This window comes from Suricata suricatta, chromosome 4, assembly GCF_006229205.1.
Source record: "Suricata suricatta isolate VVHF042 chromosome 4, meerkat_22Aug2017_6uvM2_HiC, whole genome shotgun sequence".
Classification (NCBI taxonomy): domain Eukaryota; kingdom Metazoa; phylum Chordata; class Mammalia; order Carnivora; family Herpestidae; genus Suricata; species Suricata suricatta.
The window spans coordinates 127,755,751-127,777,569 of NC_043703.1; the positions used below are offsets into that span (position 1 = coordinate 127,755,751).

Sequence of the window (21,819 nt, forward strand, 5' to 3'; positions counted from 1 at the left end):
AGTGATGTTTCATAAATATTCTTAATATAAATATGGTAAGAGCTAAAGGATGCTCGGTCATGGTCACAGTCAGTGAATGGTTACGAATGTTTCTCTGTTGTGTGGAGAAATATTTTATTAACCCTGATTTCTACAGAAGCACTGTTGTCTCAATATAATCGAAGATAATTAAACTTCACTGACATCTCAAATACCTTCCTAGTTTGTCAGAAAAGAAAGAATACGTAATAGTTGCAATCTCTGTGGTATTCAATACCAGGACAAAGACCTCTGAACACCCACTCCTATTACAAAAGTTCCTAATTCACTTACGGATTAAGGGCTTCCATTTGATTGTTGGCAAAGGAACAATTGCATACTCATTATTGACAGATTCTAAGGCCTTGGGACTTGTAGGAAACTTCTCTGAAATTCTGACTGATGACTGCAGATACAGCTGACCTCTGTACATTCCTGAGTCAACAAGAACAGGATTCATTATGTTTAGAATCAAGCACCCAGGATTTCTTTTTCCCAAAAAGGATCGTTTTGATTTAATAAAATTAGATTAATTCCAGTTATTTTTTCATGTGCTACAACACTCTTTTCAAAGAAGCAAGCCTGAAGCGCTCAGATGTGACCCAAACAAAAACAGGAGAGAAAAGTTACATGTAAGTTACAAGGTTTCTCACTGAAGAATAATTTTCAGTAATTACTGGAAAACTCTTCTAGGAGAAAAGTTCAAAACAAGATCACTGTACACTTAGAAAACTAATAGCTTAAATGAAGTGACTTTCTTTTTAAGGAAACCTAAACACCTGTAATTCCGGAAGTATCGCTAATGTGTCATGTTACATATGTTACATACCTAACATATGTGACCTGTTATTCTTTCAAAGTCTTGCATTTCATGGAGATTCAGGAGTAGATAGCAAATCGACAGAGCTTAAAGAATTTTATGAATATTTGACCACCAATATTAGTGTATTAGACTCAAAGGTTTGCGAATTTTATTTTGTTGAGGACTTCAAATACCCGGAAGCACACCAGAATTTTGTTACTATTCTTCAGATAAGTTGTAAAGATAGACAAAAATAAACATAATCTTTCAGGGGGACCAAATTGATCCAGATGCAAATACAAATGTAGAAAGTTTTAGACCCTGAGGACATATGAGTAATTTACAGCATATTCTATGACGACAACATTTCTTTCTTTTTTAAGTTTTTTTTTTTACTGCTTGTTTTTGAGAGCGAGCAAGCACATGAGGACTCATACACGCACTTGCACAAGGGAGGGGCAGAGAAAGAGGGGGACAGAGGATCCAAAGCAGGCTTTGGATGTGGTGACAGCAGAGAGCCCAAGCTGGGGCTTGAACCCACGAACCATGAGATCATGACCTGAGTCAAAGTCAGACACTTAACCAACTGACCACCCAGGAGCTCCAGCAAATTTCTAAGTCTTTCTTTTCTTTTTTTTAATGTTATATATTTTTTGAAAGAGAAAGAGAGAGAGAGCGCAAGCACAGGCTCCAGGTTCCAAACTGTCAGCACAGAGCCCAAAATGGGGCTCGAACTCACAGACCAGGAGATCATGACCTGAGCCTAAGTCAGACGCTTAACCAACTGACCCACGCAGGCGCCCCCTAAGCCTTTCTAATATAGGTCTCAGAGGAAAAGAATATGCCACAGTCATTGAAAGTTTCAGATTTGGATAAATGGAAAGGGTACCTGTGGCTTGGTCAGTTAAATGTCCGACTTTGATTCAGGTCATGATTTCACGGTTTGCGAATTCAACTGATAGCTTGGATTGTCGATCTCCCCCTCTCTCTGCCCCTCCTCACTCATGCTCCCCCTCTCTCTCAAGAATATTAAAAAAAAAAAAAAGAACTGGATAAATGGAAAAAAACAGGAATGTAAATTAAAGTATAAATCTTAAGGGCACCCTAAGCTAGAGAATTGTATTTAAGAATCATAACTGCTATAGGCATCCCCGACGTAGACAGCAATGATGCAGGAATAAAACCTACATGTCACTATGTCCTGTCACTAGATAAGAGACATCTACTCACCCAAGTAAACGCTGTTTTCTGTGGCTCCTCGAGCAGCTTCTACAATGTCTTCTTCATCTTCTAAAACGTCATCATTAGACGCATAACTTGTATCATCAAAAAGACTAATGGGAATGACTTTTCCGTCCTTAACCAACCAGGCAGATGCAATGGGAGTACAAAACTAAACAAAAACAGAAAAGAAATATTACATAATTTCAAGCAGCATTTAGTAATTCAACTCCTAAAAATGACATTTAAAAATCACAATTAAAAATTTTTTCCGGCTTAATGAGGCATAATCGACAAATAAAAAATGTATATATTTATAGTATGCCATGCCATATTTTGATACAGTGTACACTGTGAGACAATTAGCACAATCAGGCTAATTAATGTATCTATCACCTCACGTTGTTATTTTTGTTCACATCAACATTTAAAATCTACCCTCATTTCACAACATATACGTATATCAAATTATCACACTGTACTCAAATATGTCATTTTTATTTATCAATTATCCCTCAACAAAGAAAAAAATGTTTTTTAACCTACTCTTAGCAAACGTCAGGTATTCAGTGTCATTAACCACACTCACCACACTGTACATTCCACAGAACTTACTCATCCTGCATAACTGAACCTTTGTACGCTTTGACCAATATCTCTCCATTTCTCTTACTCCCCAGCCCCTGTGTGTTCAACTTTTAAAATTCCACATGTAAGATCGGGTGCTATTATTTATCTTTCTGGGCCTGGCTTCTTTCACTTAGCATCATGTCCTCTAGGGTCATCCATGATTTTACAAGTGACAGGACCTTCCTCGTTAAGGCTGAATGACATTCCACTGTGTGTATGTATAGGCACCCCATTTTCTTTATCTGATGGACACTTAGACACTTAGTCTCTATTTTGTTACTGTGAATAATGGTGCACCGAACATGACAGTGCAGATATCTCTTCAAATTACTGGTTTCACTTCCTTTGAATACATTTGGAAATGGGATTGCTGGATCATATGGGAGTTCTCGTTTTAATTTTTTGAGGCACCTCCATGCTGTTTCCATTTGGCTGTGCCCATTTATGCTCCCAGAAGCGGTGCCTGACGGGGCGAACACCCTCCCAGCACTTGTTTTCTGGAGTCTATTTCAGAACAGCCATCCTAACGGGTGTAGAGCCACAGATTTCTTAAGGCAGAGAGAACAGGTAGAGATTTCCCTCTACCCAATAAGTGTGTCAAACTGGGAAAGGAAAACAACGTACTGATACGTTCTCAGTGGTTTTACGTACCTGGTATTCCCATTCCAGATGTCCACCCTTCTTATTAAACGCCATAACCTTCCAGTCAGCAACTGACACCTTTATCACTGTGTCCATCATGGCAGCTTCCTGTTCTTCCACATCTGAAATAATTTTAGACCCTTCTTTGTCCCCACTGGGCTCTAAGGTGCTTTCAATAAATCCGGCTCTAGTTTCCATGTCTGGAATATACCGAAGTTCAAAGTGGCCAACACTGAAATTCCACCTTAAATTTACAAAGGTTTGTTTTAGAAGTTGACACTTAAGTAAAGGGATCAAATCATAAAGAACTGCTCTAGATTCAAGAAGCAAACATTAAAGTTTTGTGAGGAGACAACAACTCAATTTTCTGGGAGTGCCTTGCTGATTTATGCCACAAGAGGGCATCACTTTGTCCTGGTCTGTCAAACAAGGGTTCTGAGTTGTAAACTGACAATGGTATGGGACAGATTTCTTCTCAGAGATTAACAAATGTTCACATTTCCAAATCAGAGCTATTTTCTCAAGACACATCAAAGTTACCATAAAATGAGGGCAGCAGCAGTGTGCTTTCTTAATTAAATTAAAGTCTGGGCACATTTCATTCAAGTTCGTCCTATGAAACCAATGTACGCAGCAAGTTAAATGCATCGATTTTGTATTGATATGAAAACACAGCCCCAAAAGGCAATGGGATTCAGTATACCAAGCCTGAGGGTCAGACCACCTCAGCTCCGATCTCAAATCTCTCCTGAGCTCTGGCAAGTCATTGGACCTTTCCTGAATTTCAGGGTCCTCATCTATAAAGTGGCAGGAACAAGGTTTCTTCTATAACTAATATACAGATCTCCTAACTTTTGACAGTATAATGACTTGTTATGAGATAGAAAATGGCCTAATAATTCTGATATCTTATTAAAAAATAAACTTAAGGAACATGGATCCTAGACTCCAGACTCTTCCTATTCTGGTAACTCAAAATTCTGTTGAGACAGACATCTGCTCCTGTTGGTGGCTGCACACCCAGCAAGCAAACACTTAAGGAAGTGAAATCCCAGGGGCGCCTGAGTGGCTGTCAGCACAGAGTCTGCTTTGGATCTTCTGCCCCCTTCTCTCTACTGCCTGCCTCTCCGGCTTGCTCTCTCTCTCTCCCTCAAAAACAAACAAACATTAAAACTATTTAAAAAAAATTAATAAAGGAAACAAAATCCCATCAGAAAAAAGGTCAGATTCCCAGCAGATGCAAGGCTCTACTCACAGTCCAGTGAGCACAGAAATACATTCTTAACTAATTTTGAGAAAACAGGAAAGGAAACTGAATTTTATTGCATCACATTAGATAGTATCTGAAAGTCTGGTTCACTTTCAAAAGATGAAGATGAGATCTCAAATTATTTTTACTACAGAGGCAGGTTCAAGTTTAAATATTAGGTAGGTTAAAAAAAAATCAAGCATGTGATTTAGGACCGGCATAAGTAATCCAACCATCTTACCTTTTTAATCACATAGTTAAATGTAAAAATTATGTAAGGAATTCATTATTTGAAAAGGGAAACAAAAAGACATTTGACCAAAGGGATTAATTACTTTAACACTTTAGGAAAATAGACTAAAATGCTATTTTAAAATTGGGTTGTCAAACACTGTATGAAATTACTTTTTAGAGAGAACCACAGAGTCAAAGAGGCCCAAGTTGAAATAAAGTGCATTAACTTTGCCCTAAGAGCTTTCTGCATCAAAGAACTTTGATCTCTATGATCAGTGAGGTTGCTACATTGATTGTATGGGCCTCCCTCTGGTTATCATCTACAGAAGCTTATGGTGGGAGTTTCGATTCAGGATTTGTTAAAAACCATGAAACCATTTTCATTTATTTACTTATTTTTTTAAATGTTTATTTATATTTGAGAGAGAGGGCACGCATATATGCGAAGGGGGGAGGGCCGGGAGCGGGGCGGGGAACAGAGGATCTGAAGCAGGTTCTGCGCTGACAGCAGAGAGCCCCATGCGGGGCTCAAACTCACAAACCATGAGATACTGCCTGAGCTGAAGGCAGATGCTTAACTGAGCCACCCAGGTGCCCCCCATGAGACCATTTTTAATTTAGGGCCTATATTTCTCTTAAAAGAGTTGTATGTTTTTAGGGCAAGAAAATAGTTCAGGAAATCTCCATAAAGAAAAAATCAGTTTTGCTGAACTAACGCTCAACAGCCACATTATCTGAACATGTACTTCTCATTGCCACTGCGCGGTCCGACCGCTCTGACGGTTTTCTGGGAGCGCTGCAGAAGCAGGATGTCTTCTTGTTCCATTTCGTCATTATCCCACTGGCGACAGCCCAGAGCTGAACAGATGTACCTCACCTGAAAAGACAGATAGAAATTCTGTAAAGAGTACATAAGTTACAGGAGATCGGATACATTAAAAGAATCTATGTAATTTATAAAAAAAAATTGCTGGGATCTGTAAGAAATACCCAAGAATTAAGAAGCATCAGTTAGACTACCAACTCCAAAAATGAGTTATTTAGAACCACAAAGAAACAATAAATATTTCAGGAATTATTAAGGGAAGATCCTTATTTTAAGGATTTAGATAATTTTAGTTTTATTTGGGGGATTTTCAAGAATGATACGCAAGAAGAAATAAACAGTTGTGGTCTCTTAGCAATGATATCGTTAATAAAAGTCCAGGTGTATTAAAAAATCAGCCTCAGAGTTCCCATATGATGGAAGTATTTGGTTTTTAAAGACTTAAACCTATTTTTTTTAATTTTTTAAATGTTTTTATTTATTTTTGAGAGAGAGAAAGCGCGAGCAGGGCAGGGTCAGAGAGAGAGGGAGATACAGAATCTGAAGCAGGCTCCAGGCTCCGAGCTAGCTGTCAGCACAGAGCCCAACGCGGGGCTCGAACCCACAAACCGTGAGATCATGACCTGAGCCGAAGCCAGATGCTCAATCGACTGAGCCACCTAGGCGCCCCCTTAAAACTCTTTTAATAGCTATAGGATTTAAAAGTACCTCCTTCAAATCTTCATTGGAAAGACAAAGGAGGACTCTTACTATGATCCAAGCTAAAAATCCTCACAGAAAGAAACATATGTGCTAGAACATCCAAATTTTGTAGCAGGACATCAAATCAGAGAACCAGGTGATGGGGTCCAATCCTCCTGTTTTACAGACGAGAATACTGAAGGAGGCAGGGGGGTTGCAAGGTCGTGGAGAAGCCAGGGAAGCACCTGCAAGAGCAAGAGGGGGCCATGGGCCTAACACTTAGGTAAAGAAACGTTAACATGTGAAAAACTCAAGGGGCAAAAGATCATATTTCTATTCTTCCTTGTTTTAGCCTTAGTCTATATACAAAATATTTACATATCAAGGCTAAGGGTTAAAAGAGTTTTACCTTTCTAAAAAAGATGTTTTTAATTAGTTATTCCTAATAATTGATTTATGTTGGAAGACCAACCTTAGAAGCAGATGATGGTTATAATCTGAAACCTGCCATTAGAGAGAAACTATCCTGACAGACCTAAGTCAAACTGAACCTCGGAAATTTCTGAACCTTTTAAAGTTTCAAGTTTTCTCATCTGTAAAATGAGCACAATTTTCCTCTTGGATTACAGGACCAAACTAGATAAATAAGTAGCAATTATTCTTATTGGGATTATTATTAATATGTGGAGGGTTCCTCATCTGTCCAAATGGAAACTAAAATGTGTGATTTTTAGAAATATCGTGAAAATTTCAAACTAATGTATGAAAAACACAATTGACACATTATTGATTCATTCTCTTCCTCCTCCTCTTCCTAGCTCTGCTGTTTATTCTGTTGTCTTGGATACATTTAGTTTTCTTAATAATATTTTGCCCTTTCTTTTTTGTAGTTCTTTTATTAAAACAAATAATATCCTCAGGGGAAAAATAATAATAAACCTCAACCAGTAATAATCTAGCTTAAAAAATTATTTCTTCTAGCCCTATTTATTCTGATTTCTCCTCAAATAATTCAACATTTTCACTCACCTTTCCACTATATGCACTGAGTCCATATGTAGTGAGAGATTTTCCTCCAACCAAAACAACATCATCTCCAAATTTATAAGAAGATTCAAGAAGTGATTCAACTGTAAAAGGAACGGTTTCCATGCTCTCACGGTCCCGGTCCCACTGAAAGAGGTCTCCATCCAGGGAAGGAATGATCATCTTATTCCCAAATACCTAAAACAGAAGGCAAAAATTAAAAAAAAATTTTTTAATGTTTAGTTATTTTTGAGAGAAAGAGAGAGATAGAGAGAGCAAGTGAGGGAGGGACAGAGAGAGGGAGAAACAGAATCCAAAGTAGGCTCCAGGCTCTGAGCTGTCAGCACGGAGCCCAATGCGGGGCTCCAATGCATGAACTGTGAGATCATGACCTAAGCCGAAGTTGGCCACTTAATCGACTGAGCCACCCCGGCGCCCCAAACAGAAGGTAAATTTTATTTTATTTGTCTTTTTATAAATGTTTTAATGTCTTTTTTATTTTTGAGAAACAGAAGGAGACAGGGCATGAGAGGGGGAGGAGCAGAGGGAGAAGGAAACACAGAATCTGAAGCAAGCTCTAGGCTCTAGCTGACAGCACAGAGCCCAACCTGGGACTCAAACCCACAAACTGTGAGATCATGACCTGAGTCAAAGTCGGATGGTTAACCGACTGAGCCACCCAGGTGCCCCCAGAAAGTAAAATTTAAAAAGGATCATAACTTTACAAGTAACCAAGAGCTGGAGTCTTGAGCCTGATGATCTCTAGGCTCCTCTGAGCAGCAGGGGGAGGGGCACAATTCATCAACCAAAATCAATGTGACAGTGCTGTCAATCTTTCCTGGGGCCTACGCATAATACTCTAACACGATTTTTCTCAAACTCTGTGATGGGTGTCCCATAATGGTAAGTGAGCTACCAAAGGACAGTCTGTGATCAAGTGAATTCAAGGACAGGTTATAGCAATTAATATGCTAATATACAATGTGTTTTTTTTCTAGCAAATGGAGAGTATATGGCAGTATTTTCCAGACCTGTTTTATCCGGGGCAGTTACTATCATAGGCTCAGATCCACGGAACACAGGTTGATTCAAGCAGTGTCCCATCCTTTACTTATGTTCTCAAATCTGCTATGAGCCAGATAACAAAGCCTGGTAACAAAGCCTGATTTTATGCTCTTAGCTGTCCTTCCTTCTTTTAAGAATGTGTATTGAGGGGCACCTGGGTGGCTCAGTTGGTTGAGCAGCCGACTTTGGCTCAGGTCATGATCGCACAGTTCGTGGGTTCGAGCCCCACATCAGGCTCGGCACTGATATCTAGCTCAGCGCCTGGAGCCTGTCTTCAGATTCTGTGTCTCCTTCTCTCTATGACCCTTCCCTGCACACTCTCTCTTTCTCTCGCTCTCGCTCTCAAAAATAAATAAAACATTAAAAAATTAAAAAAAAAAAAAAAGAATGTGTATTGAGAACCTACTCTGAGCTGGGCATGAGTATGTTGCTTGGAAGAGACCACTGAGCAAAATAAAACTAACTAACAAACAAGCAAAATCACTGCCCCGTGGAGTTCCAATTATGGTGTCAGGAGACAACATAAGGAATAAATAGAGTATATAAAGTGATAAATACCATAGAAAAAATAGAACAAGGTAAAGGGAGACTAGAAATGTGTGTATCGAAGGGGAAGGGACTGACAATAGAGAGCTCAGGGTAGACCCTCCTGAGAAAGTAACATTTGAGCTAAACCTAACTTAGGCCAGTTAACCATGCTGACATCCGGGGAACAGCCTTTGCAAAGGCCGTAAAGTGGAAGGACGCCCTTCACCTTGGAGGAAGCACAAGGAGGATGGACAGGCTACAGCAGGAAGGATGGAGGCATGCGGAGCAAGCCGAAGGCAAGAGATGGTGATGGCTCCAATTAGCTTGATAGCACCAAAGGTACTGTGGGGTATCGGATCTGGAAGGCAAAGCCCACAGGAGCTCACGGTGGACTCCCTGTATAGTATAAGCAAAAGAAAAGAGTTCAGGATAATTCTAAAGTTTTTGGCCAGGAACACCTTTCTTTCTTTCTGTTTTTTTTTTTTTTAACATTTATTTATCATTGAAAGACAGAGAGAGACAGAGCATGATCATGGGAGAAGCAGAGCGAGGGAAAGACACAGAATCTGAAGCTGACTCCAGCTCTGAGCTGTGAGCACAGAGCCTGATGTGGGGCTCGAACTCACAAACCGTGTCATCATGACCTGAGCCGAAGCCGGATGCCCAATCGACTGAGCTACCCAGGTGTCCCAGGAACACCTTATTTCTTGAGAAAGGGTATTATGTATGGCTTTGTGACACTGACCTTTTGGTATTTAAAAATATATACAATTTGACTTAACCTCAGCTAGTGACACAACTATTTTCCTGATCATCCAGGCCAAAACCTTTAGAAAAAGAGAATATAAAAGAAGGATGGGTTTAGTAAACAAAAAACAAAATTGCAAGCAAATGTTGACCTTAACTTTTTTGTAACAACATTTCTCTACGCCCTTCTTTGTTCCTCAATCTATCTTTAAAGAGATACTTACTTGAAAACACTCATACTGTCACTAAAAGTGCTCACACATCCGCCCTCCCTCTAGCATGGCTCCACACCCTCAGATTCTAAAGGGCTGGTAGAAAATCACTATTCTATTTCTTTCTTTCATGTCCTTCATGTTCAAATCCTTGTACCTCCTGCCTGAACTATTATAACAGCCTCTTTACAGTTCTTAACTGGCAACTTCCTCAATCTAAACTCTACCTATCTTCTAGATTAATCTCTGAGTCACAGTTAAGCTTGTTATGACACTATTCAAAAATCTTCAACAGTTCTCTATTATCTTATTAAAGACTCCAAATCCTAAATTTGACATTCAAAGTCCTCTAAACATGACCTCAAACAACCTTTTCTTCCTGGTCTTCCACTATTCCCTACATGGGCAGGAACTGGGCACCAGTACTTACGCATATTTGTTATTGTTACTGTTCGGTTATGTCATTGTCAATGTCATTTCTTCTTCCTGGAACACCTTCCTGTACCAAAAATGCCCACTGAAATCTTATCTGTCCTTCAGGTTAGCTTCACTTACGTTTTCGCTTTGAAAACCAAGAAAACTTGAGCAGTGTAAGATTGCTGATCTCCTTCCTTCGTACCGTACCTTGCTTTTTGCTGTAACTATGAACTGAAACAGCACTACATTCTCAAGAACTGTTTGTTGCACCTCTAGGAAATACCTACCCCATACACTAATATTTCTACACTTACGTTTACACCATGTGTATACAGTGGCTGTGAAAGCAATACACCCAAACCTAGGTCCTGGGTTGTGTTATCCAATTCTACTTCCCACCAAAGGAATCAAGGCTCCTCAGAGAAATGTCTGATTCCAGGGTTGAGGCAGGGTAGGCATAAGATAAGACTTTAGAATCTTATTATTCTAGAGAGTAAGAATATGTTTAAAAAAATGATGGAAGTATACCACTGATGAAATCTGGAATAATTTAAGTACCAAAATAATTCAGTACTGAATTGTAAAGTACTGAAGAAAAAAAAAAGAATTCATGAATCCATACTGATAACAAATAGAGAAATAATACATGAGGGAGATGGGAGGGCTCTTCCTGGAATAAAATGCCAAGTGTCTACTAGCAAATATGAAGGGAGGGGGAAGTTGGAAAAAGGAGCATTTTGCAACCATCATAGTAAAGGCTGCATCAAGCAAAACTCAGCAATGGTGTTAAATCTAGGAAGGGGGAAATTTTGATGAGGAGTTGGATATTTGCACGCTCTTAAAGTGTCTCCCCGCAGACTGCTTATTAGTTACAAGAAACTAAAAACAGAAACAAAATAAAAAAAACCTCCAGTAATCATAGAGTGGAGAATTTAGATAATACCTTGAGCAGATGATCAAAATTAACACCATCAATAAGTGATAGATGTGATACCCTAAGAAAGGAGAGACACAGCACCTCTTCAGTATTCTAAGCCAAGACTGCACAATCTAAATCTAATAACCAGGAACACTGGATAAACACAAAATGAATAAATTTCTATTTTTTTTAAATAAAAGGGCAGGGAGACTATTCTTCAAAAGTGTCAATGTCAGGGGCACCTGGGTGGCTCAGTTGGTTGAGCGTCTGACTTCGGCTCAGGTCACCATCTCAGGTTCGTGGGTTCGAGCCCCACGTCGGGTTCTGTGCTGACCGCTAGCTCAGAGCCTGGAGCCTGCTTCGGATTCTGTGTCTCCCTCTCTCTCTGACCTTCCCCTGCGCATGCTGTCTCTCTCTCAAAATAAATAAAACATTTAAAAAAAAAGTGTCAATGTCAGAAAAGACAAAGTCTGTAGAAAAATCTAGATAAGACAGTCTAATGGGACAAATAAATGTACTACCTGACCCTAGACCAGAGGCTACAACTAGAGGTAAAAGACACTATACAAGGTATCACAGGTATCCTTTGGAGATATTGTGGGTTTGGTTCTAGACCACCTCAATAAAACAAGTCAAATGAATTTTTGGTTTCTCAGTGCCAATAAAAGCTATGTTTACACAATACTGTAGTTTATTACGTGAGCAATAGCATTATGCCTAAAAAAATAGCATAATACCTTAATTAAGAAATACTTTATTGCTTAAAAATGCTAACCATCATATGAGCTCTCAGCTAGTCACAGTCACTGATCACAGAACACCATAACAAATACATGACAAAGTCTGAAATATTGTGAGCATTACCAGTGGCGACACACACAGAGAAGTGAGCAAATGCTGTTGGAAAAATGGTGCCGACAGACTTGCTTGATGTGGGGTTGCCACAAACCTACAATTTGTAAAAATGCAGTGTCTGCAAAACACAGTAAGATGAGGTACGCCCGTACTGGGTCAACAGATAAAAGTGAAAAATACAAACAGTAGATTAAAGTATTGATATAGATTTATGATGTTGGTAATTATGCTGTGATTATGTAAGAGAATATCTCTATCAGAAATATAACAGAAGTATTTCGGAGCAAAGGGCCATGATGGATAGCTGATTTATCTCCAAACGTTTTAGGAATAAAAAGTGTGTAGGACGGGTAGGGGGAGAAACAAAGAGAGAAAGAGAGACAACTCAAATGGTAAAACAAATAAGACTTGGGGAAGGTAAATCTGGGCATATAAAGGTTGGCCCCCTTTTTTTATTGTTACCATTTTTATTCGTGCAACTTTTTATAGTTTTGAAATTATTCTAAATAAGAGGTTAAAAAGAAAAGAAAGGTAATAAAAACCTTGCAGGAGCTCTGTAATTAAACTGAGAAGGCCATACCATTAAAACAAAGGTTCATCTTAATTCTGGGTCCCTAACGATCTCCAACTATTACTCCTTATTGAAAAAACATTTGATTTTAAATAAACTCTTAAATGGCACCTCGTATTACCTTAGAGTTTTCACATTACTATTTTATTCTTTTTTTTTAAAGTTTATTTATTGATTTTTGAGAGAGAGCAAGGACGCAGGTGAGCGGGTGACTGGGGGAGGGGCAGAGGAAGAGGGAGAGAGAATCCCAAGCAGGCTCCTCACAGTTGGCACAGACCCTCATGTGGGGCTTGAACCCACAACCGTGAGATTATGACCTGACTCCAAATCAAGAGTCAAATGCTTAACCAACTGAGCTACCCAGGTGCCCCTACTCTTTGCTTTCCTATTTTGGTTTTTAAAAATTAAAACTTTCTTTTTTATGTTTTGTAGAATGTCCAACTTGAAGTTGTCATTAAGAGCAGATTTAGGTCATTAGCATACATGCTCTATAAAAACCAAGACGTAGGCAACCTGATCTCCCATTTTGAGTTACCTATTAGAAAATCAAGTATCTACTGTCATCTACCATTCATATTATGTTCTGGATTCTCTATTCTACTTACTAGAATAGTAAATTCAAATTATGATAAAGTTAAAAAAAATAGGTCTGGTCATGTCAACAGCAGCACTAGTTAAGTACAAACATGGAAAGCAGGTGTGTCACTACAAGAAAGAGGAAGAGGAGCCAGAAGGTCTGTAGTAAACACATAATATTCATCTTGACTTGTTTCCTCCTATTAACAACATCTTTTCTCCTAAAGCACTAGCACATCTGTAAAAAATACAATGGCTCCTCAGTGCAAAACATCAAAAACTGAAAAATAAAAACAAAAAACTGTCAAACTAATACAGATTAAAATTCACTTCTATGTTAAAGATGATCTATATATATGCCTCCAAATGTAAAAGAAAATAAATGTCCTACAGTTAAAAATATGGGTTAGGGGCACGTGGTGGCTCAGTGGGTTAAGTGTCTGACTTCAGCTCATGTCATGCTCTGACAGTTTGTGAGTTCGAGCCCCGCATCAGGCTCTGTGCTGACAGCTTAGAGCCTGGAGCTTGCTTTGCATTCTGTGTCTCCCTCTCTCTGATCCCCTGATCCCTGATCCCTCCCCTGATCGTTCTCTCTCTCTCAAAAATAAACATTAAAAAAATTCTTTAAAAAAATATGGCTTAGGGGCATCTTGGTGGCTCATTCAGTTAAGCGTCCGACTTCGGCTCAAGTCATGATCTCATGGTTTTGGGTTTGAGCCCCGCATCGGACTCTGTACTGACAGCTCACAGCCTGGAGCCCATTTCGGATTCTGTGTCTCTGTCTCTGTCTCTGTCTCTGTCTCTCTCTCTCTCTCTCTCTCTCGGCCCCCTCCCTGTTCACACTCTGTATTGCTCTCTCTCTCTCAAAAATAAACATAAAAAGAAAGTTTTTTTAAAAATATGGTTTAGTGCTCACTTTGGCAGCACATGTACTTAAAAAGTTGTATACATATATCTACATATATATAGGGTTTAAACAACGAAGAAGATTTGAGGTGATTGACCATATTGGGAAGAACTGCCTTATTTTAAAAGTTAGATCTTCAACATCGTTAACTCGGTGAGAAAAGTGCAAAACCCAACACAACCCCAGACAGCATTATGATACAGTACTTCATCATCATGTCATACTTCGAGGTTTGATTTTAAAAGCTCACTTTGAAACAGCGGCTCTTCAGTAATTGGTTGCTGATGACTCACACCCAAGGCTGCTAACCTTTGCACTGATCTTAGTACAGTCTTTCGGGCTGCATATGTGAGAGCAGATGGTGCTTTTCCTTGAGAGCCACAAGAAATGATGTATGCATGCAGTTCAGGTAGTGAGATGACATCACCCCCTCACAAGAGCATTACCTCACCCTCCCAGCATAGGAATGAGTCACTCGATAGTCAGCTGCAAATCTCTTGGTAGAAAAAAAATGTAGGTTACGGTGATGTGTTTTTACATCCCACTGATTCCTCTCTGCAAGCAGCTCTTTGTTCTGATTCGCGGCTCTGCCTCTCAGACTAATTGCGTGACTTGCTTCCTCCATCAGTCACTTTTTAAAAATATAAATTCTTGTTATTTTATGGTTTCTATGCCCCCCATTTGTTTTTTCCTGTTCATAATTTGAAAATGAAAGGTTGTCACACTGGTCGGCAAACTCAGTACCAAAGAGCCAATCAAGATCTTTATCTGTGCAATCACAAAGCAGTACAGGGAAATAACTCAATTTCTATCTCTGAACAAAACCTAAATGGCATAATGAATACCAGTGGCACATGTAATCAGGGAGTGCTATTTGAAATCAGAATGTGAAAATAAGCATTCTATTTCCAAGTGACGGAAGGACCTTGAACTGAGAAAATACAGGAAGTGCGACCACTACAATGAATATAACCAGCCAGAAAAACAAACATTCTTCTAATTATATAAAATATATTTTTTAATTTGGTTCTTCCTTCTTTTACCCTCACCCCCACCCCCACTGACACCTGTACTTTCTGGGGTATATTCAACTTGAACTTATTCGGAACATTTTGAGACATATAAAATATGAAGACACTAATAACCCCCCATGTATCTATCATCCAGTTTCAACAATTACCAAATGTTGCCAACTGTGTCATCTGTTCACCACCCACCCACTACATACACTTGTTTACCAGAATGTTTTCATGTAAATCCCAGACATGATGCCATTGCTTGAACGAATGCATACTTCAGTATTCATTGCTGAGAGGTGCCTACCCTGCCGATATCACATCTAACAGACTTGAGAGTAATTCCTTAAAATCATCTAATATTTAAAATTTCCTGTCTCAAAGATGTCCCATACAATTGGTTTGCTCCAACAAGAAATTCAAACTCCACATATTACACTGGATTCTAGGAGTCCCTTTAACTCCCTTTCTCATGCATTGATTTACTTGAGACACCAGACCATTATTTATCCTATAGAATGTCCCACAGCCTGGAGTTTGCATGTCATTGAACTTGTTCTTTTGTCCCTGTATTTTCTGAAAAGTGTGTGATTAGATCTGGTGCTTTGATCTGATGCAGGTTAGATTTTCTTTTTTTTTTTTCTTTTTTTTCCTTTTTCTTTTTAAAATTTATTTTGAGAGACAGAGAGAGAGAGACAGCGCAAGCAGGGGAGGGTCAGAGAGAGAGGGAGATACAGAATCCGAAGCAGGTCCAGACTCTGAGCTGTCAGCACAGAGCCCAACGCGGGGCTCGAACCCACGAACCGCGAGATCATGACCTGAGCCGAAGCCGACGCTTAACTGACTGAGCCACCCAGGCACCCCTAGATTTTCTTGATAAGAGTACTTCATAGGTGATGCTACATACTTCCTATTGTATTGAAGGCCAGCAAACGACAGCTTATACACCAGATCTGGCCCACTGCCTGTTTTTATCGGCGAGCCTGATCAGAACAGTCATACCCATTCATTTATGTATTGCTTTCTCACTACAACTACATAGACCATCTGGCCCACAAAGCCCAAGCTATTTACTCTCTAGCCCTTTCCATAAAAATTTGCCAACCCCTGTGTTATTTCAGATTTGTTACTATTATTCATCAGTAGATTTGGAGGAGTCAGCCTGATCCCTCTATTCTAAAGTGTTCAGTCAACTTTTCACCATTTTAGTATCAATTGCTGACCTACTATTTCAATACCGGAATAAAACAATGATCTCTAATTCTATATTCCTTCTGTACTTATTAGCAAGAACTTTCCCTCATGTAGCTTTGGAAGCTGGATTTTCACACACTATTATTTTCTCAAATAGAGAACATTAAACACTTTCAAATCCAAAAAGTTGCATCCAGTGTGTTCCCTAATCCAGAAAGAGGGAAAAAGAACACCTGGCCCTGAGAGCTACAAAAGCCAAGTCCCAAGTACAAGCTAAGAAGCTAAAAGGGAGAAGAGGGTGGACGAAAAGGGTGATACAGTGCATGTGGTGAGACTCAGACTTGTCGACAGTAGAGATAAGGAAGAATGAACACAGACTCTAAGGGGAAAGGAAAGGGAAAAAAAGAATTCTGGAATATTCACTAAAAGGGCACACATCTCTGTCCCACCTCAAGAACTCGAAGCATCTCCAGGATAATACAACAGCAGATGCCGCTAATGATGATCTCAGGGACTGAAAAAATAAAGTTCATGAAGACCGGCAAGATGTAAAATACATGAAAAAAACACTTCATTGGAAGTGTTAACTTGGCTTTTTTGTTGTATGGAAATCCCTTTTTTCCCCGGAAAAATACATTTCCTGGCCACACTAGCTGTAGGACAACAGCAGGCATCCAGTATATGAAGTGAAGCCAGTTCCTTGGGGTGATGAGTGCACCTCATCCCACCTCATTCCTGGGTCTCTGCCTTCATCTACCACTTGCTATGTGACCTTGGACAAAAACTAACACCGCACTATTTTACAAAACTTCTCACATTAACTTGCACTTGACCCGCAAATTCAGTCTCTACAACTATTCTGAAAGGTGTGCCTTTTGGTTCCCGGACCACTGATGTTTCGGCTGCTTTGGGGAGCTATAGGCCTCCTGCTTTTCCGCACTCCTGTCCCTGTTCCCCCCATCCGCCCCCTCCCCCATTCCTCCACAGTCAAAACAGAGAGGGATTTGGACACGCTCTGGAATTCAATGAAGACCAAAGGAGGATTTCATAGTCAACAAGAAACAGGTACAGAGAGGAAGAGCATGTGTCCGTGCAGTGAGTTCCCAGGGACTGAGAGGCATCTCTCCAGGCAGAGATGTTAAAGACGCATTTGTCCAAGCAGTCCTTCGGCTCACTGAGGAGGGGTCTGGGCTGAAGAGAGAAATTAGACATGCTGCTGTCATGGGAACAGAGGCACAACCCCCTTGAGAGAGAGGAGGGTGAGAAGATGACCTACACCCGAACTTCAAGAATTCTAACATTTAACATTTCTGGCAGAGTGATGAGTCGGGAGACTGAGAGAAAAAAGCACTTCATGGTGAGACTGGCTTTAGTAGGATTTTGGGGATTCTCCTGTTTTCTTCCAGGTTCCTACTGCTAGTTGGTGTGAATGCTTTATGAATGTTTATAAATACTTCCCCAGTTAGAGATGACTGGCTTGAAATACAAATGCCTCATGGACACAACCCTTTGATTTATCAGAGTCTTGCTGAAAGTCTCAAAGCAAAAAAGGAATGTTAAGAAATCCTTTCTGTTTTGACTGTGGAGGAATCTCTCCCACTTAAAATTGGCAGGGGCTTCAGATGGCTCAGGATAAAATCCAGAATCCTGGACACAGCTCACTGGAGCCAGGATGACCGAGCCCTGGCCTCCCTCCACGGACTCCTACATGCGACCACCCCCAGCCCTGTCCTTGCTGCCATGCTCCCCACTCAGGTCCTCGGGCACACCGTGACCATTCCCGCCACAGGCCGTCACACGGGCTACCGCCTCCCCCAGAGCAGTCTCTCCCCGCCTCTCTGCCCATCTCTGGGCTGGACAGCTCCTTCTCCTCTTACGATCTCAGCCGGAAACTGAGATCTCTTCCAGGGAGACTTCTCCGGCCTCCTACCCAGGTAGGTCGGGCATCCTTGCAAAGGCTCTCTCAGATTCCGTCCTTCCATGTGGCAGTTACCACAACTCAACTACATTACTGATGCTATGATTATTTCATATTCGTGTCCCCAGCTGGCTCCACGAAGTGCCACGTGAGTTCCACGAAGACAAGGGTCTCATCTGTCCCGGGCACTGTTGTACCCAGCGCACACCCTGCTAGGCTCCCCTGGCGCTAAAGATGAGTTCTGTTTTGGACGTGCTAAGTTCAGGTACCTTTGACTCCTGCACTAGGGTTGGCTAAGAGGCAATTAAGCGCTCACAGCACGCTGAACAGCATGTGAAGTCAGCTACATACATGACGTTGTTCAGCAATCATTCTGGATAAAGCACATTAAGAATTATAATTATCAGTACAGAAAACGCAAACACATTGGTAAGTGCTGAAATATTTCAAAAAGTATGAAGCATCGGAAAGAGGGCAAGGCAGAAGTTCAAAGATCTAGGGCTGAGTCTCAGCTTTACTACATCAGACACCTCTCTGACCCATTTTGAGCCTCAATCTTCTCATCTGAAAAATAGGCCAATATTTATTTTACAAGGCTACGTAAGGCCTATGTAAATTCTAATGAGTTTGGTATCAATTTGTAAATTATAAAGTACTGATCAAACCAGATTTGTTATGTAAATGTAATATTATTTTGAAGCCCTAATGTAATTCATGTGTATATATGTATACTTATTAAAAATTTTTAGGGGCCCCTGGGTGGCTCAGTCAGTTAAGCCTCTGACTTCAGCTCAGGTCATGATCTCATGTTCGTGGGTTCAAGCCCCCTCTTGCACAGCCTGGAGCCTGCTTCAGATTCTGTGTCTCCCTCTCTCTCTGCCCCTTCCCCACTTATTCTCTCTCGCACATGCTCTCTCTCTCTCTCACAAAAATAAACGTTAAAGGAAGTTTTAAAATATATAAACTCTTAATCTGAATACTTGTAAATTCATCATGAACCTTCTTTTATTCTGTACTTCAGAAAGTAACTATGATTCATAAATGCCAAATTTCAAATGTTTCAAAAAAGCTTTTTGAACTTAAAAAACTTTTTTTTTTAAATGTTTTTTATTTATTTTTGATACAGAGAGAGACAGAGCATGAGAGGGGGAGGGGCAGAGAGAGAAGGAGACACAGAATCTGAAGCAGGCTCCAGGCTCTGAGCTAGCTGTCAGCACAGAGCCCGACGCGGGGCTCGAACCCACGAACGTGAGATCTGACCTGAGCCGAAGCCGGAGGCTTAACCGACTGAGCCACCCAGGCGCCCCATCTTTTTTAATTTAAATAGCTGCTCCAAAAGGAAATTCATGGAGAAAGTAGAGAGCTTAGTTATGCCATGTCAATTATTTCTTTCCCAACCCTGGATTTACAATACCCATTTAAAAACAAAGCCTTGGAGGGGTGCCTGGGTGGCTCAGTCAGTTAAGCGTCCAGCTTCGGCTCAGGTCATGATCTCATGGTTCATGGGTTTGAGCCCCGCATCAGGCTCTGTGCTGACAGCTCAGAGCCTGGAGCCTGCTTCAGATTCTGTGTCTCCCGCTCTCTCTGCCCCTCCCTCACTTATTCTCTCTCTCTCTCTCTCTCTCTCTCTCTCTCTCTCTCAAAAATGAATAAAAAAATAAAAAAATAAACCCAAAGCCTTGGGGGTGCCTGGGTGGCTCAGTCAGTTGAGCATCTGACTTTTGATTTCAGCTTAGTTCATGATCCCAGGGTCTTGGGATCGAGCCTCAGGTAGAGCTCCAGGCTGACACGGAACCTGCTTAAGCTTCTTTCTCAGGGTGCCTTGGTGGCTCAATTGGTTAAGCATCCAACTCTTAAATTTCAGTTCGGGTCATGATCTCACAGTTCGCAAGTTGAAGCTCCATGTTGGGCTCTTCACTGACAGCAAAAATCTTGCTTGGGATTCACTCTCCCCCTCTCTCTGCTTCTCCCCTGCGTTCTCTCTTTCTCTCTTTTTCAAAAGTAAGTAAACATTAAAAAAAATAGGATTCTCTCTACCTCTACCCCTCTTCCCCACGTATGCTCTCTCTCTCAAATAAAAAAACCCCAAAACCTGAAAACTAAATAAAGATGAATTCAATATAAGAATTAAATACATCAAACTGTTATCAGTCTTTGATTTACCAGAAATCTCTATCAACCCTGAAATTCTCTTTTACCACATAGACCTTCTGAAGGATGGCAAACTACTTTATTGATTACAAAGATGAACAATATTAAAATTAACAGGCATATTTTTATAAGTTTTAATTCTTCAAAAATGGTACACTATGTATGGAACATAAAATTATTACTTTTAATAAACCAAAATGGGCAACCTACTGAATGACTAGGTACCAGAATTAATTATTAGTGACTTTAAGAGGAAAAAAAATATTCAAGCATTGTGCTAAGGAAATAGTTTTTTTATTTCCCTGAAAACATTGAAATTACTGTGAAGGAATCTTTTTTTGCTGAAAGTGTCCCTGGGAATCGTACCTCACAGACTAAGGAAGGGGGCATGGCTAACAACTAATTAGATGATCTAACATGAGGGATTATGAGAGCTTTCAGTAGATTTGGGTATTAGCCAGAGAAGGCATCCCACGTGACATGCTTAAAAGGAAATGTTTTGTTTTTTGCTTTAAACAAAAAAAAAAAAAAAAAGGAAATGGAGAAAAAAACAAATCCTGAAGCAAATTGTTATTTGTTATCACCACCAATTGTGAATTAACACTCAAGAGCATTGAGATTCCATGTAGAAAATAATTATTTAATTCCTTCTTTCTTTCTTCAGCCTATAGTCAACCTATAGAGCAAATACCTCAAGGAAAACTATCAGACTCAATTTTAACGGTCTCTGCCTTCATTTAGATCATTATACATTCATGAAGTAGACAATGTGCATGCAAAGTCAATTTCCTAAAAAATAGGGTCCAATCCATTTCTCACTCGGCGACATGCGTGCTAGAGTAAACTGGTTCAGTTCACAGCAATGCTTTCAGCCATGCTAAGGGATTAATAAAACAAAATTAAATCAAAGCATGGTTTCATTTCTATAATTAAACGAAAAGCAATTAACCTAAGCAATTATTTACATATTGGCTTGCTACATGACTGAACAATGACTTTTCCAAATAAACCGCACTCTTCAATGACATAGCCAGGCTCAAAACATGCTAGTTTATGCACAAATGAAAAACTGCAAAATGACCAGACATCTTTCAGTGTAAATTAGAGAACCTTTAAAAGAGATCACGGATCCTCTTTTAAGAAAGCACCACTTAAAGGGTCTACTGATGGATTCTTTGTGAACAAATCAAGTTAACCATTGAAAGTATACCCTTTCCAAAAGACCCTCCTACCTATGAAGGCCTTCCCCAACTAATGCAGTCTGATGAGGGGTGAGGAGGAGGCTGGGAAGCTCCAGCCTCGTAGCTGTCTGTTTCTGCACCTGTGTGAAACAGACAGGCGGCGTCCCTCGGGGAGAAACATGCCAAAAATAAGACAAAACCCCAAACCCTAACTTATAATAGAGTTGTTTGTT

General features: G+C 40.1%; 1 protein-coding gene across 3 annotated transcripts in view; it reads right to left on the reverse strand.

Moving 5' to 3' along the window:
* Positions 1–21,819, reverse strand: part of EIF2AK3 (eukaryotic translation initiation factor 2 alpha kinase 3) — a 70,761-nt gene that overhangs the window by 30,009 nt on the left and 18,933 nt on the right. For all 3 annotated transcript variants that reach the window (XM_029937762.1, XM_029937761.1, XM_029937760.1), the window contains exons 3-7: positions 7,333–7,527; positions 5,543–5,673; positions 3,323–3,557; positions 2,051–2,213; positions 313–453 (exon numbers count right to left, since the gene is read on the reverse strand). In XM_029937762.1, the coding sequence (XP_029793622.1) occupies positions 313–453; positions 2,051–2,213; positions 3,323–3,557; positions 5,543–5,673; positions 7,333–7,527 (865 nt within the window). The remainder of the gene's footprint in view (positions 1–312; positions 454–2,050; positions 2,214–3,322; positions 3,558–5,542; positions 5,674–7,332; positions 7,528–21,819) is intronic.